The 16,260-nt window shown below is 39.7% G+C and overlaps 1 protein-coding gene across 6 annotated transcripts in view; it reads right to left on the minus strand.

Annotated features, from left to right (window-relative positions):
• Positions 1-627: 627 nt before the first annotated feature.
• uggt2 (UDP-glucose glycoprotein glucosyltransferase 2) overlaps positions 628-16,260 on the minus strand; it is a 46,007-nt gene continuing 30,374 nt past the window's right edge. For 2 of the 6 annotated variants that reach the window (XM_004557811.4, XM_023153008.3), the window contains exons 31-41: positions 12,912-12,996; positions 11,887-11,969; positions 11,543-11,566; positions 5,134-5,238; positions 4,937-5,021; positions 4,657-4,839; positions 4,370-4,530; positions 3,336-3,450; positions 3,134-3,250; positions 2,384-2,549; positions 628-2,251 (exon numbers count right to left, since the gene is read on the minus strand). In XM_004557811.4, the coding sequence (XP_004557868.2) occupies positions 2,226-2,251; positions 2,384-2,549; positions 3,134-3,250; positions 3,336-3,450; positions 4,370-4,530; positions 4,657-4,839; positions 4,937-5,021; positions 5,134-5,238; positions 11,543-11,566; positions 11,887-11,969; positions 12,912-12,996 (1,150 nt within the window). In that variant the 3' untranslated portion in view covers positions 628-2,225. The other 4 variants (XM_004557813.4, XM_004557812.4, XM_004557810.4 and 1 more) reach the window with 3 other exon arrangements.

The following is a 16,260-nucleotide window of genomic DNA, read 5'->3' on the forward strand; positions in this document are numbered from 1 at the left end:
TGAATATGTGTATATGATATATAAATCAGAAAAATCAAACAGAAATAAAGACATCTTTTAAAACTGGTGTATAAAAAAAAGTTTCCAGGCTTTTGAGTCAATATTACAAATGTAACCTATTTTCAATTTAATAACTATTTTACTGGCTGAGGAAGTATTTATTTACCTTTACTGAAGAGTAGCAGTGCTCTGCTTTCAAAATCATGAAAGAACACGACTACCAGAAATTTACCAGAAATAAACTGCACACTGATTATGCAGGATGGCCCTTTTCAGAATTCTATACATCCTATTAACTGATTAATGTTTACATCAGTTTAATGGTGCAGCTGGAGATAAAGATTACTGTAATGACTTTATTTAATTGCAGGCTACCTTAATTCATTCAATAAAAGATAATTTATTGATTTATTTGCAAATTAATGTGTACTCAAGCTTGAAAATGCAGAGAAGAGCATTTGCAGTAGAAGTAAAAAGCAGCCTTTGGAGAACACCCCGATCTTGGCTGAAGTGAGTTGGTCCATTTTCTTAAGTGTGGGCCCAGGCCTGAAGCCTAAGTTAAAGGGCCTGGGCTAACAAATAACATTTACAACCACTGTTATCACACTCTGATTATATCTGATTCAGGCTTTAGCTTTTATGGTGAGCTAATGCAAAGAAAAAGCCTTGCGATGTTAAACTTGCTTCACAGTACACCCCTCCTGGCTGCTGAACTAAAGTCATATGTTACACCACACCTTTTTTTTTTCCTGCCTGGCTCTCAGTTGTCTCACAGCGTGTGCACGGGACACGAAGACGGCAGCAGTTGTACTGCTCTGCTTTTACATTTATTTTTAAGCTAAATGTTTTTCTTCACCTCTCCAGGTCGAATGCGGGCTTTTACTCAAACACTGAGATATAACTTAAGAAACAAGTTAATACTTTACCATCTAACAAGGCAATACTTTTTCATCACATGGTTAAAAAAGAATTTTTGGAGTCGAGAGAAAACATCAAAAGAACAATTAGTGATTTTAAACAACTTTTTAGAGTTTCTTTTTTTGACGTTACACGTTTCCTTAAATCATAGAAAAGAAAAAAAACAATGGTTTGCACCATAGAGGTGAATGCATGGCTACACCCGAGGGGACAGAACTGATGACAGAGTTACATGTGCTTGGGACAAAGACTACACCTTCACCCACCTACGATCCATGGCGCAGTCTTTGAAATACAAGAGCAGCATAGTTTGTATACTGATATTCGATGTTTGCTACGGTTCAAAAATGTATTTTATCCCCCGAAATAATGTAAAAATAACGCCAATAGCTGAAGATACACCCCCTGTCTTTGGACAAGCAGCTGACCAAGATAAAATTTGTAATTTAAAGCCTGGGCAGATAACTTTTCTGGTATCCAGAAAATCCTTTCAGTGTGTTGTCATTTCTGTGGTCTGAGAGGGAACTGGACTGGAAAATCTAGGCAGGGACAAAAGCCTATGGCCAATTACAGGTCTTTTTGGGCCAGGTAATAAAAGTAATATAATATAATGAAGGATAATTCTTCCTTCAGAACATGCTGTACATCATTGGGTGGCAAAAATAGGAGAGGGGACTGCTGCAGGAGAAACGTTGTTTCCTAAATGTCTGCCGAGGGGAGCTTTACATTTCAGGTGTGTAGATTCAAAGACGTTTAACACTTTTTTATGTAACAACTTGAAAAGCAATTTTTAAAAACTTTCATTTGACAATTCAGTCCTAATGTTTTCATAATTATAAATTAAGAAGATGTAAAAGTAGCTTTTAAAATTTTCAAAGAAAGGTTAAATTAGATTTGTAGAAATGTGCCTTTGCTAATTGAATTCTTTGCTCACATTATCAGTGCAATAAATGCCCACTGTTTGTCCTTCAACACATACCTAATAAAGCCCCTTACTGGCCTCACGCTTTTACTCTCTGTTTTAGCTTCATTTTTCAGGAACCACTTACTTAACAAGATGTGTCTGTAGTGCTCAGCACACCACGAGTTCACAGCTGGCAGTTAACAATTACACCACGTGTTGATTCTCTAAGATGTACCGAGTGCAGAAGCAGGTATGGCGTCTGAAAATATCACATCCTCCTCCAGCTGGAGATGTAACACTCCATGGCTATGTTTAGATGGAACTGTCTGTCTTCAAGCTTCACAGGTGGCCTGTGTGCAAAAGGTGCCTGCCTCCTTCCTCTTCAGCGTGGTGCTGGCAGACACTAAAGTTCATCACGGTGGTTGTCTGCTGTGCAGAGTGTGGAGGGGAGAAAGTTGGAAAGAAATGCAGAGAATGATCACAGTGGTAAGAGAAGGGGTAAGAATAACCATGCAGAAGAACAGAAAGACTTTGTAGCCCTATAAATATATCATCAGTAACCTTTTTTATGTTGTGAGGCAGCAGGAATCTGTTTTTGTGTTGTTGTGTCTTCCTGTTCCTGGACCCGTCTCAGCAGCTCTTTGATCTCCCTGTCATATTCAACCCACTCGGGCACAATCCTCGCTGCAGCCACCAGCTTGGGTTCCTTAGTCATTGGGTTATTGCACTAAACGAGAAAAGCAGATAAAAACACATCAGTCATGCCGCCAGTGATGCTCTCTCCCAACGAGTCAGATCGTCATTCTCAGCGCTGTCTGTGACAGGCATTTAAACCTAATTTGATTTCCAATTCGGTTAAAAGGACATTAGGCTATGTCTTGTGTCTGAATTACCAAGTGGTGACCTATACTACAATGAAACAATACTTCCTATTCCAGTCTACTGGACCCTGTCCAGTAATTCTCTAAATTAGTTTAGGACGCTGCAGGATTGCTCCTCGGCTGCTTCCTAAATACCAATGCCTCATGGACAATTGTGGCAGCGAGGATGCTCTTGCATTTTAGAGCTGTAGCAGCTGCAGCACGCTATCACAACAAATAAAGCAGATAATAAGGCGTATAATGTAGCACAGAGATATTTTTCAATTAACCCAAAAAGAACTTAAAGAAGACACTTGTGGATTTTACAATCTCAATAAAAGGAACAATTTCATTTGAAGCTGAATTTTTCAGCAAAGACCGTGTGTCCCGCTTAGCCTCCCACATTATTATTTAGTATTACGCAGTCAAATCTAATTGCTGTGCGACTCACCAGGTCTATAGTCTTAGCAGTGGTTTTAGAGGTATCATCACACCATGTCTCACACCACAGCCACTCCTGAGGAAGAGACTTGATGGCTACCTGGTGAATCATGTTGTTAGGAAGGTCCTACAAATATCACAAAACGAATTAAGTCTTGAAAGAGCAAACTCTGCAACACGTAATCCAACAGCACTATGCCTGAGTTATATACCTGGTCCAGGTTAGACAGACTGTTTGGGTCTTGGCTCAAGGCTTGGTACTGGCCTCGTAATCTGTCCCCGGCTGCAATTTTACGGAACTTCTTCAAATCGACTACATATAAGGCGCTGGAAGAAATATGAGCGGAGAGAGAGAGAGGAGACATGGAAAGCAGGTGTTAGAAATCCATTTCCTGAAAGGGGAAATCCCACCGGAATGAAAAAAAAAAAAAAGTAAATGAAGATAAATACCCCAGCCGCATTCACATTATTGTACCTGACACACTATATTAATAAACCCAGAGGTGCAGAATATGTAGTTTCACTTAACACTTATTAGATTTAAGTCTCCCAGAGGATATTCAACGCCTCGTGTTTTTCCTGGTCTCACTGATCATCTCTCATCTTTGATGCTTTTGTCCTGCTCTTTGGAGCGTAGCACCATGCTGGTATCCAATCAAGTCGCTGTGGTTTTCTGACTTTTCTTGTTCCGACACTATCAGTCGGTGGTGAAGTGAAACGTTCTGCTCTCTGTTCATCCACTGGCTGCCTCGCTGTCTGATTAGCCATCACACTGACAGAAGGAGAATTCAATACCACAAGCCTAGCAAGGAGCAGAACATTGTATTCATGACAGTGATTTATGATTTTATATGTGCCATGACTGTATACAAAAATAAAGCACTTAACTCTAAGCCCACCTATGTAAACGGCTTCTCACTAGAAGTTAAATGTTCAGTTCTGAGGTGTATGACACCATATTAATCCATTGCATTATTTATTTAGCAAAAACACTAAGCTAATTGTGGAAACAGTGTGCATAGGAATTAACAAAATGCAGTGGAGGAAAAGACATCATCAGTGATCTTAGAGAAGCAATTGTTGCTGTCCATCAATCTGGGAAGGGTTATAAGGCCATTATCAAACAATTTTAAAGTCCATCATTTTACAGTGAGAGACATTCGCAAGTGGCAAACATTCAGGGCAGTTGCTGATTTTCTCAGCAAAATGTAAAACATCAGAGATCAAATGATTAGTAGAAGTTTACCTGATGTGGTACTTCCTGTGTCCCAGATGTGACGCCCAATATCCAGTTTTCCAGAAACGATACCCTTCCATCTCTCTGCGGCTATCACAAAATGGTGTGTAGCCATAAGGAGCACCCTCCAAGTCTAAATCCCTCAACTCTTTCAAATCAGCTCGAACTATCTGCAACACGCAGCAAAGACAGACTTTGGTAAGCAGCCAAAGAACAGATGACACTTCAAAAAGTCTTGCTTTCAGTTGCACACTCCAATATAGCGGTTTCCTACGTCATTTCTGTTTGATCTTTACCTGGTCGGCATCCACAAAGATGATCTTGTCCACAGCTAAAGGGAATAGAACATCCAGGAAGAGGATCTTATATCCCCAGATAATCCTCTGCTTCTCAGTCTGCTGGTGGAGCCAACGGGGCCACTTGTACTGCACTAACTCATACTGAAAGCCGTATGACTCTGCCATGTGAGAGATGGTGTCCTGACCACAGCAAAAATGAAGTCCAGAGGTCAAATTAATGAAATACAAAAGCTGGGTTTGCCTAGCGAAATATTTATGTGATGTAGTAAAGATTTACTTTGAAAGAAGGAGATAGGTAATTCTTGAGAAACCAGAATTTGACAGGTGTTTGTGTATGCCGAAGCACAGACAGCATCATTATTCTGAATTGGAGACAGAATGGGAAAAGGTTAAGTTTGAGGATCAGGGATAAGAGGAACACAATGTGTAGCGCTTGAAAAGGAAGTGCGTGTTTGGAAAGTAAAACTGACCCACCTCAGAAAACGCTCATACAGATGGCCTGAGGCCACAGAAAAAATGTTCAGAACGTCGTCTTTTTTCTTCTCTCCGTCATCCTTCTTTGAGCCACCACCTGTGATGCTGTAAATGAGACCATGATACACGAGTCAGTGTGTTTGGATTGGATGCGTGTTTTTCATAGAGTGACAATAAATCAAAACTAAGCCAACAGCCACCATGCTTTTGTACTGCCAGAGGTAACAGCAGCTGTAACAGCCATCAGAAAACACTTTCAAACAAACCATGCAATGCGATGCAACACGCCGAGATGATTTATTCAAATAAAATGATAATAATGGGGATGGAAATGCTGTGGAAATCAACACATTTGATATGATTTTCAGCTCCTGCTGGCTCCCAACGAGAGGGCTGAAATAAAGTTTTAGAACAGACCCAGCAAACATTATTCAGCTCTTCATGTTTCCATCCCCACAACATTAACAGAGTCCATGATACAAAGTGAACGATTCATTTGAAAAGCAAATCACTTAAGATTTATGCATAGATGACCTGCTTTAAATGAGAGCATCGTGTCATAGGATTGATGACTTTGGCAGGGATGACACAAATACTTCTGGCACCATTTTTATGATTCAAGCTGTAAAGTGTAAGTGCACTATTACAATTCACTGGTGCAATTTTGACACAGTGTGGCGTTTGAGACACTTCAAAAGAAAATGGGTTGTAATGCAAAAATGAATTATCATACATTATAGTTAATTGTGTTAGGGCTTGGATAAAAATCAAGCCAATCACATCAGTGTCCATTATCTCCTTTAAAAGCAACAGTCTTCTTCATGTGGAAAGTCTGTGGCAGCTTTTCCTGAGGAGAGACTTCCAAAGAAACATGCAGACTTATCTATAGTAGCTCTTTTAATTATTTTTTTGTAAACATGTTTCCATTGCTTCCAGATTTGATTGAAATTATGATCCTCACAGTTTATTTAAACCTTTATGCTGTTGCTTTCTACAGATTCATTTCATAATTAAAACTGGGATGGTTCAGGTGCAATTATATCAGACCGCTTTTTAAAGAATTATCCACATGGCCGTTGCCCTACTACCCTGTGTGGCTGGATGAAGAATGGCCCTGAAGGAATACCATGATTACAACTGAATGATTTAAATGACTTAAATATTTTTATTTTTTTAAGAAATGGAAATTGAACTGAATCAGCCTAGTATGGGAATGAGTACTCTATTAGTTGCATAGCAGATGAAAAAAAACTGTATTGTTTGTTGGACACAGGTCTCTCTTGTAAATGAGAAACTGAGACTACCTGTATAAATAAAGGTTATATAATTTAATTAATTAAAAAAATAAATCAACAGTGTTTTAGAAAAAAAGACTAGTAGCTTTTCAAACGTGAAGACAGAAGATTGGAGTGATTTTGTAGAGTAATGTGGAACACACGTATGAAGATAATGCCAAGCAAGTCAGCACATTACCTTTCAGACAAATGTTAGCTTTTTAATTAACTTAAATGTAAAAGAACAGATAAAAATCGACGAGCTAAAATATTTATATGCTGAGATAAGGGCACAAATGCAGGAAAAATCCAAAGTAAGGACACTCTCCACACTTGGGAATGCATCAACATACCCTAACCGCTACTAAAGAGCAATGGTTCATGATGCAAGGCACATTTAGCGGACAGAAATCAGGACTTGTGCTGGAGGGTAGATGAGTCTGCAGTCAAACTGTGTCCTTGTCTGTAATAGACTGCTGATGAGGGAAGGAGTGTCTCTCCCACACTCAATCACAACCACAACCTCAGCCCCCAGGCTTCAGGAAGACACCAGTGAGTGAGAGGGAGGTGTGAAGGGAGGGGAGGGAGAATACAGTTTGTCCCTGCATGTCCTCTAAAACCAACTCTTTCAGGCACATCTTACCGATAAGAAAGATATACCCACAAAACACAAACTCAGCGATGGCCCTTTATTTATTTATTTTAAATCTGTAGTTCTGAAAATAATGTGCCTGCAGTCCTCTTCAAGATAAAGTATGACTCTTGATAGTTGAACAGTTGGCTTCTGGGTAGTCACCACACATCGGTGGGATCTGGGGAAGCCGACTGCCTGCCATGACTAAGCCAGGCATTATGAAGGGCCTCCAGCACAACAACAGGGTTCCCAAGATAAGCAGCTTTGGAGGGTCAGGTGAGAACCTGTTTGGCTGACTCACCCAAGATAATCTGGATCTCTGGAAGGGTCCACAGAGCTCTGTATAAATCCTGAGCTGTGGACAACACCAACTGGACAAAGCTCTACTTCTGTTTGCCCTCTGCCTATTTAGATTGAACAGGGTGTTTTGACATTTACCGAGTCATTCATTGCCCCCATTGTAACTACTAATACACCTATATACACGCGCAACACACCATGACAGGTTAAAAATAACATTCAGTTTCTCCATTATGGAGAATCAATACATTTGCCTTACTCAATCTCAGTATATACAGAGCAATATAAGATAACCTAATAACAAGGATTTCAGCAAATAAATACACGGAAAACACTTTCTATTCCGGCTATCTAGAATCAGTTTAGAAAAACAATGACACAAATGTGCTTTTTACAGCACCCTTCACCTAAAACCTGAACATCTCCCTCAGGTAACATCAGCGCTGCTCTCTCTCACACCCCATGTGGTCCACATGCTTGGTATTTCTAAGTGCAGCATAACAAACACTGCTAAGTTCCTCAGGCTGGGTAGAAACAATTACTTAATTTTTTCCATGCTAGAGACAAAGGGCAGAGGCAGCTAAATGACAAACTCAAAACGAAACAAAGAAAATACGCAAAAATGTGTGTGTGTGGGGGGGGGGGGGGGGGGCATTTGGAATCAGTCCTGTTGTTGCTCTAAAGCAATGTTAGACTTAGTGATGCTTGCTGACATGAGTGCATCTCACTGTTTCTTTGGGAGATTGGGAAAATACATCGTCTTCAGCTTTTTACAATGACTCTCTTGAACTATTTTAAGGATATAAATGAGGTCATGCTTTAAGGTCACCGTTACCATTAAATCAACTATCTTTTGGTAAAATCACAAACTACAACGTCTTTGATGAAATCTTGGGATTTTAACTTTGTAATATCTGAGCTATCAAATAGCTGTCCTCAGCTGCTTCTTGTTTGTGGGTCTGACTTCAGTAACTGAAAAGCTGTTCCACTGGGCTGAGACAGGTGACTGACCTGGCCATTAAAGAATATCCAATTTCTTTGCCTTAAGAAATTCTTGGGTTGCTTTTGTGGTGATAACAGTCATTACCAATTTATACTACAAAGTAGGGCTGCATGATTAATCGTTAGAAAATCGCGATCTCGATTCATACTTATGTGCGATCTCATTTCCAAATGACAACGATTTAAAAAAGAAAAAAAGAAAAAAAAAGACGACGACGACGATTGTACCGCATTTTGATCCGGGACGTAATCTGCATGAAAACAAGCGCTCACTCTTCCTGCTCAACAAATGAAAAGGGCGGAGCCTTATACCACGTGATACAGAAGCTGTGCCATGTGATGCTAAAATTAGCAGGGAAAAAACAACGGAGAGCACGTCAGGGATGACGAGAAAGTGACAGGAGAAAATCCGTCCCGGTCAACCACCCAAACATCAATAACGGGAACCTTATACAGCGCTTCCCTATAGACGTCGAACTCCCGCAGGCACAAAGAAATTACGGAGGCTATCACTTATCACCTGACCAAAGATATGGCTCCCATCAACACTGTGCAAAACGAGGGATTTAGAAAAATGATCAACACCCTAGACAAACACTACACAGTGCCGTCCCGCAACTATTTTTCTATTGTTGCACTACCTGCTCGATACACGCAGTGTCGAGCAACGGTGGAGACGGAATTTCAAGCAGTACAACATTTTGCAGCAACAACAAAACGTGAGACATTTGTTGTTTTTATGTTCAGTTTCAACTGTTACGAAGTTGATGTGCAGTTAATAAGTGCAATAAATATTTATATTGGAAAAGAAAATCGTGAGAGAATCGTGATCTCAATTCTAAGCCAAAAAATCGTGATTCTCATTTTATGCAAAATCGTGCAGCCCTACTACAAAGCAATGAGTGATAAGTTTTGCAGCAATTTGCTGAATCCAAGCAGAGAGTAGAGTCTGTACACTTTAGAATTCTATCATCATGCATAAACACTAGTGACTCTATTCCACTGGCAGCCACACATACTTATGCCAAAGCATTGCCTCCACCATGTTTGACAGATAATGTGGTATCTGGTGTTTGGCATGCTGCTTTCCTCCTTCTCCGTACTGTTCTGTTTCCTTCATCTGGCCTTCCTGCTCTTTAGCACAGCCAGTGGTTTACAACCTTCTTGTCAGGCCTCTGTATTTGCATTCATGAAGGTGTCTCTTGATTCTACTACTTGATTTGGTTAGATGTTGTGAAGATACTTTTCTCTCTGGACTTTCTATCAAGAGTTCTACTGAATAGCTAATAAATACAAGCTCAACACTTTGAATCAACTCCAGATTTTAAATGAAGTTTTGAATATTGTGATAAATGGCCTCACTTGACAGTTTAACTGCTCCTAAGTCGATTGCCCTCCAAAATGAAGTACTATGCATAAAAAAGCTTTAATTTTTAAACAGTTAATGCAAGATTTTTCCCATACCTCTTGAATGAATATAGAAGAACTGCACTTCAGTCACATCTTTATTTTATAATGGTGACGTATGAGGCAAGATTACAAAAGAAAAAAATAGTGTTACTATCCAAATAGTAAAGGACTCGACTGTTTATTGTTATAATGGTGGAAATTCACATTAAACATGTTTAAAAGTGTCAAATGACCACTTCAGTATGTGTACAATTAATTCATGTGAGCCAAAACTTGAGGCTTCACGCTGGCTCTTAATCCTCAGTTTCAGACAGTTGTTTTTTCTACTCTTTGCTCTGCAGGATGTTAATGAGAAGAGATATCCTCTCTTATGGACAACAGGCTTCTAACAGACTCGAGACTTACCTGTCCTAGTTTTGAAAGGAGGAAAGAAAACACTCTCGTCTACAAATGCAACTGAATTTTAATTTTAGATATATACATTACAGCCACTTAAGGGAGATTTCCCCCCCTAGCAACCATCTTATTAAGCATTTTATGTAACATTTTAATGGCATGGGTATTGTCATTATTTAAATATAAGCCTATCATGAGATAATAAATGCAACTAAGTTAGAAATGGTCTTAAGAATCCATCCAGTTCAATTTGCTTCATTATTTAGCAGCAGTGATCCTTCTCCAAGCACCTCTGCCAGCACATCAAGGACATGCTAGATCATTTATTGGTACTTCAGTTATAACTCTGACTGCAAGTACTTTTTTATGGTAACATTTAGCTACACTTCATAATACAAAAACACCCCAGGATATAGGGCCCACAAATAATATCTAGACCTGATAAGCACTATACAATCCAATAGCAAATACAGCACACTACTGAATGTGAGGTTCCAGGCATAACAGATCCAGCACTGTGGCGAAGAAGTCCACTTAAGCAACAAAGTTGAAAAAACTTCCCCTCACTCCTATTGTCTTTCAGTAGGAGAGCTTCTCCACTCATTAATTCACTCTATTTTTTAAGTATAGCAGCAGGTATAAGGTCATCACAAGATAAATCATTAATGAGTCTCATTTAGTCTGATGCTAGAGCACAAAAACTCAATAACAAAAGATCACAAACGATGACATCAGACAAGCTGTTTCTTTCTACCAAACTCTGTCAGGATTTAACCACCTGCTTAAAGTGCACCAGCTGAACTTCAGTCCCCATATAACATCTTCTCCAGTGCTTCAATCAGAGGCTGAAGTAGGCTAAACATAGTGAAATACCATCCAACATGAAATATGAAAGCACTGGGTACTGCTCTTCTGCTCTGTTCCAGCAGACAGGTGACATACATATTCCCAGAACAAGGGAAAAAAAATCAAGCTAAACACTCCTACTTTATGTTACTTATGTCAGCAAAACAGGATTTGTGATGAATCCCGTAGCACTGTTTATGACTATTATTTCTGATTCTGAACAATACAGCTTAATGCTGTGTGTGTGCAGATATATGCAAGTGAACACAATAAAAAAAAAGTTGACCTTACGCATGAATACAGGCTGCAAATTACCTCACGACTTGCTGAAATCGTAGAAAAAAAAATCATCACATGAATAAACAAATGCAAAAAAAAAGAAGAAAAAAATCCTTTCTACACTATTACCATTAGAATAGAATATCACGACTGATTCCCATTCATTACAATACTTATGAGAGCACTAAAAGCGACCAATAAACACTGCATGCTAATGAGTATGACGAGAGGTATTAGGTGTTAAATGGTTTGCAGCAAAACTGCCTACCTTTTCTCAAATGTGCTCCAAACACTTCACACAGCAAGCATTAAGTGAGGAGACAGGATCACACAGTTAGGAAGGATTTGGGAGGAAAACACACAAATGCACACACATACCTACAGAAGCACATATTTTTTGCAAGACTAGATCTTACAGCATAATATTGCAGTCTGGATCCAGGGGAGGAGTAAGATCTCCTGAAACCGCAATGTATAATTGACAAATGGAAGGCGCATCAGCACATCTATCAATCCATCAATGAGCTCACAGCTGTTACTGCCTGTCAGCTGGAGAAGGGCTTTAAACCTAAAGCCAACCAAATATAAGCTGTATTTGAAGAGATTACGCACCTTGCTATGGATTCCCATATGCCTTTGCTTTCACTAGCTTCACTTAAAAGATCTTCGCCAAGCTTGTCTGCCTTTTTCTGCACCTATAAATATAAAATACACAGAAAATAAAACAATACTGGAAAATATTTTAGCATGGGTTATGTAAAATTGTTTTGACACCATTAATTTGTAATCAGTCAATCCTAGGCACATCTTAGAAAACTTCCAGCTCTAATTTCTTTATATTTGGTGAGAAAAATGAGAAATAGCTGCAGGGACTTAAAAAATGTGCATACATACATTGGAAATATTTGTACAATTTTAACAGGCTTGAAAGTCAATATTTGGCATGACCACCTTTATTCTTCAACACAGCGGGAACTCTCTCAGGCAAGCTTTCTTGTAATTTCTTTAAGTAGTCTTCAGGAATAGTTCTCCAAGCTCTTTGAAGGAAATTAAAAGCTCTTCTTTGTATGTTGGCTGTCTTTTTATTTTCCATTCTCTCTGAAGATGATCCCACACTGCTTCAATAAGACTCAGGGCTGTCAGGAGGCCAATCCATGACTGATAGTGTTCCACTGTGTTTTGCCCAGGTATGTTTTTACTTCATTGGCAGTGTGTTTGTTGCTCATTGTCATGCTGAGAAATGAAGCTGTTGCCAATCATATTCTTTCCAGATGGTACTGCGTGGTGGACCAAAACCAGACGGTACAACAACAGTGCCTTGAGGCAAACTGTTATTATGATTATGGGACCAGATGCATCTCTGTGATCCTGTCACTTTTTCTTTTTAATTCAATTGTCAAGTTTCCTCAACTTTTTTTAAGAGCACCCTGCTTAGACCATTTAAAAGTCTGACTCATTGGAAGCAAAATATAAAGAAGTAAGAGGTGGCTCAAGACTTTTGTCCAGTGTATTTTAGCTTGGATTGTGTTAAGTTGTCTTCACACCATTCATTTGTGATCCGTATATCATAGAAAACTGAAGAAAAGCATTTTCAGTGTGACATTTACAGTAGCACATCCAACAGGAAACACACTCACCCTGACTTTGATGATCTTACTATGGAAACTGTTCAGCACAACTATAACATCACCGGCATCTGCAGGTGAATCAGTTCCATCGTGCCTGAAAAAGTGGATCGAGAGTGAGAAAATGCTAATTGTTACTGAGAGTTTTAATACTTTTTTTATTTGTCAAACAATCTGCAGCTCACAGATATACATGTAAAGAATTTAGACTTTAACGTAGAAACAGACATACATTCATCAGCAGTCATAAGTCAAGTCTCTGTTAGGCAAATTAATAAACGTGTTTAAATAAGAACAATAAAATTAATGTTCCTAGGATTTAAATCCCTGTTTTTAACACTGCTACTGCAAATTGATCATTCAAGCTTATAATCTAGAAGTTTTGCTAAGCTGAAAAATGTGAAACTCAAATAGACAGAAATACATTTAAAGCATTTGTTTTTCGCTGATTTTGTGTTCAAAGAACATTAGAACACCAGAGCTAATATTTCAAGTAACGCAATCAGTCTACGACCTGCAGTGTCTCTGTTGCAAACATTAAAGGGAAATACATGTGATCAGTGGCAGAGACTGCTTTACATGCTTCATCCATGGAAATAACACATGAAGGAGACAACAGCTGCTAATGGACCGACAGTGTGAGCACACACTTAAAAGCAAATAGTGGGACAGCTGCCAGGGTCACACTCTGACCATATTCATTACCCTCCATCATCATTAAGAATCACCTTACCATTATTTTACCCATCACTACTTCCCAGCCTTGCTCTATATACTCGTAGATTTAATGAGAAAGTCTGTGCATTATTGATTCCGTAAAACAGCCTTTCAATGTAATTGTTTTAGGACTGATTTTCCCAGCACAGAATGTGTTTTGGCAGGCAGAATCTGCTGGGCCTAATGGTGAAACACCAGAGAGCAAACTTCAGGCGGAGATGAGCAATAGGCCATGATGCACTACAAGCCATTACAACCTCAATGCTTACTAAAGGCAAAAATCTAACCTTATCACTATGATAAATGCCCCTCTCTCATTGGAGCCAATGCACCCCTCCACCGCTCGTGCTCAAGTGCTGCTTGTATTTTGCCCCTTCTGCTGTCAACGGTGCAAGTCAGTCTTTAGGGCTTGTTTTAGAAAGCACGAGAGATCAATCTGTATCCCTGCTCTGAGAAGAGGAGAGCTGGCCATCTCATTCATCGCTGTCAGAGCGAGGTGTCTTGGCAGCACGGGTGGAAGAGGAAAATTCACACTCTGGGACTGGAGAGCGCAGACACTCCCACTAGGCTCTGATCGGCCACCTAACCAGAGCAGAGTGCCGCTAACCACAAGAATAATGACACTGCCAAGGTGAAAAATGACATCACCTCTTAGCTTCACCTGGAGGATTGGGGGATAAATCTTGGTTGTCTGAAATGATTCGAGAAGAACCGAGGGCTGTATGTGTCCTAAATCTTATGTGACGATAGCCAGAGAGAAAAGTATCTGTGATTGTAGGGACATCTGGACCAGCGCACTAGAAATGCCCATACAGACTCGCATACACAGTTGGGATTACCACCACTTTGCTGTAAGGCAGTGCCGCTTTGTTATGTTACGAAGTAAAAAGAGGTTCCCTTGAAAAAAGAAGAATTTGATTTATTTTAGATCAAACTGAAAAGTGCAAAAAGCACATTTCAAGTGCAGAATTCAAAGAGTGCAAGGACTGAAAAAGCTGCATTTGCTAGATATTTATCCAACAAACCAAAGCAAAGTAATGTTTTTATTTATCCAGGAAAATTAGACAACCACAGCTCGCTCACTTTAGTATGTGGAGCCTTTGACTCCTACGCCAACCCAACTAAAACACATTCTGCTGCTGATATTCTGTTGTCTGAGGTAGATGCCATGGCAGGTGACCAGCTGAATCATCTCTCTACTCTGTCTTCTCTTTAATAGCAACCCTTTCCTCCTACCTGTCTCTCTCAGCTCAATGCTGAGCAGAACTCTGAGCACTCATCAAAACCTTGCATTGCTACAATGTCAGCAGTGGTCCACGTTGCCATAGTGATGGGTTTCATAGCTACCAGAATGAAATGGAGAGTTAGCTGAAAGCAACTTTGATGTTGAGCTATGGATAAAGGTGCCCAATAAACACGACTTATTTACTTAGATAATGTTACGTCTGGTTCAGTTTGGGTAAGAAGGAAAAACAGCCGAGTCCGTGTAGGTGTCAAAAAATAGTGACCTTTATTACACACTTTGCGCACAGACGCACCTTCACTCACACACACACTGTCTAATCCCCCTTTCAAGCTAAAAGCTTGACAAACGTCTAATATAACAGTTTTAAGCACGCAAAGCCAGCGAAAATTCACTCTCACATTCACTTCCCTAACGACTACAAAGTTTTCACATACAAAAATAATCCAGACAATCTACCATGCCCCGTTTTCCCTCCTTATACGAGAGACTCAACCAACTTTTAAAAGCTTTATTTACACAACATCAAATAAAGCACAGATCTCTGCCTTTTCCAGGTAGAGAAGGAAATACGCCCCAACTAAAAATCTCCCAGCAATCACCCACAATTCTCAAATTTTGTCAAGATATTTATCCCCCGCACTCCTACCTTACTGGAGTTTTACACAAGGGATCATTACTCATGGAATTCTATTAAACCATAGTCACATTAGGAAATCACAAACACAAGACTACAAGGTTTAGTTTATTTAATATACTGAAATCTCTTAACCACACTTCTGAGACCCCCTTTCACCTAACGAAAAGAAGCTCAGAAGGACAAATATGGAGAAATAGAGAGATGAAACCAAGGGCCGCAGCTGTACACACACACACTCCGCTCGTACTCGCGCGCGTGTGCCCGCTACTGCGCAGCACCACACAACCCCTCCTTTCTCCTAAGAAGAAATACACACACACACACACACACTCCTCTTTTCTAACAGCGAGAGAAGAGAAAGGCGTTTTCGTTTTTTCACACTCTGGATCCACACAGAAGAAATTCAACAACACAAGACAGTTTATACAATTTACACTTTTAAATGCACACACACACACGGGTAATTTACATACAATATACACACGGGCCCGTATAAACACATATACCAGAAGAGGTTACACCTAACTTTTTTTGACTAATTTAAAAGCACCTATAGCCCAGGCCTAGCCTTGCTGGTCAATACACACCTCGGGAACGCCCTCCCGATAGCGCTCAAATTCCTAAGAAAACACCATATGCCAGAACAACTTCTCTTCTCTATTTCTCTGCTGGTGTTCCTAAATTTTTCCACAAATTTAGAAGCATCTTTCAGCCCAGAGCCTAGCTCTTGCTGATCAATTACACGTCTCAAGTACGCCGCC

The sequence above is a fragment of the Maylandia zebra genome, linkage group LG16, assembly GCF_041146795.1.
Source record: "Maylandia zebra isolate NMK-2024a linkage group LG16, Mzebra_GT3a, whole genome shotgun sequence".
Lineage (NCBI taxonomy): Eukaryota > Metazoa > Chordata > Actinopteri > Cichliformes > Cichlidae > Maylandia > Maylandia zebra.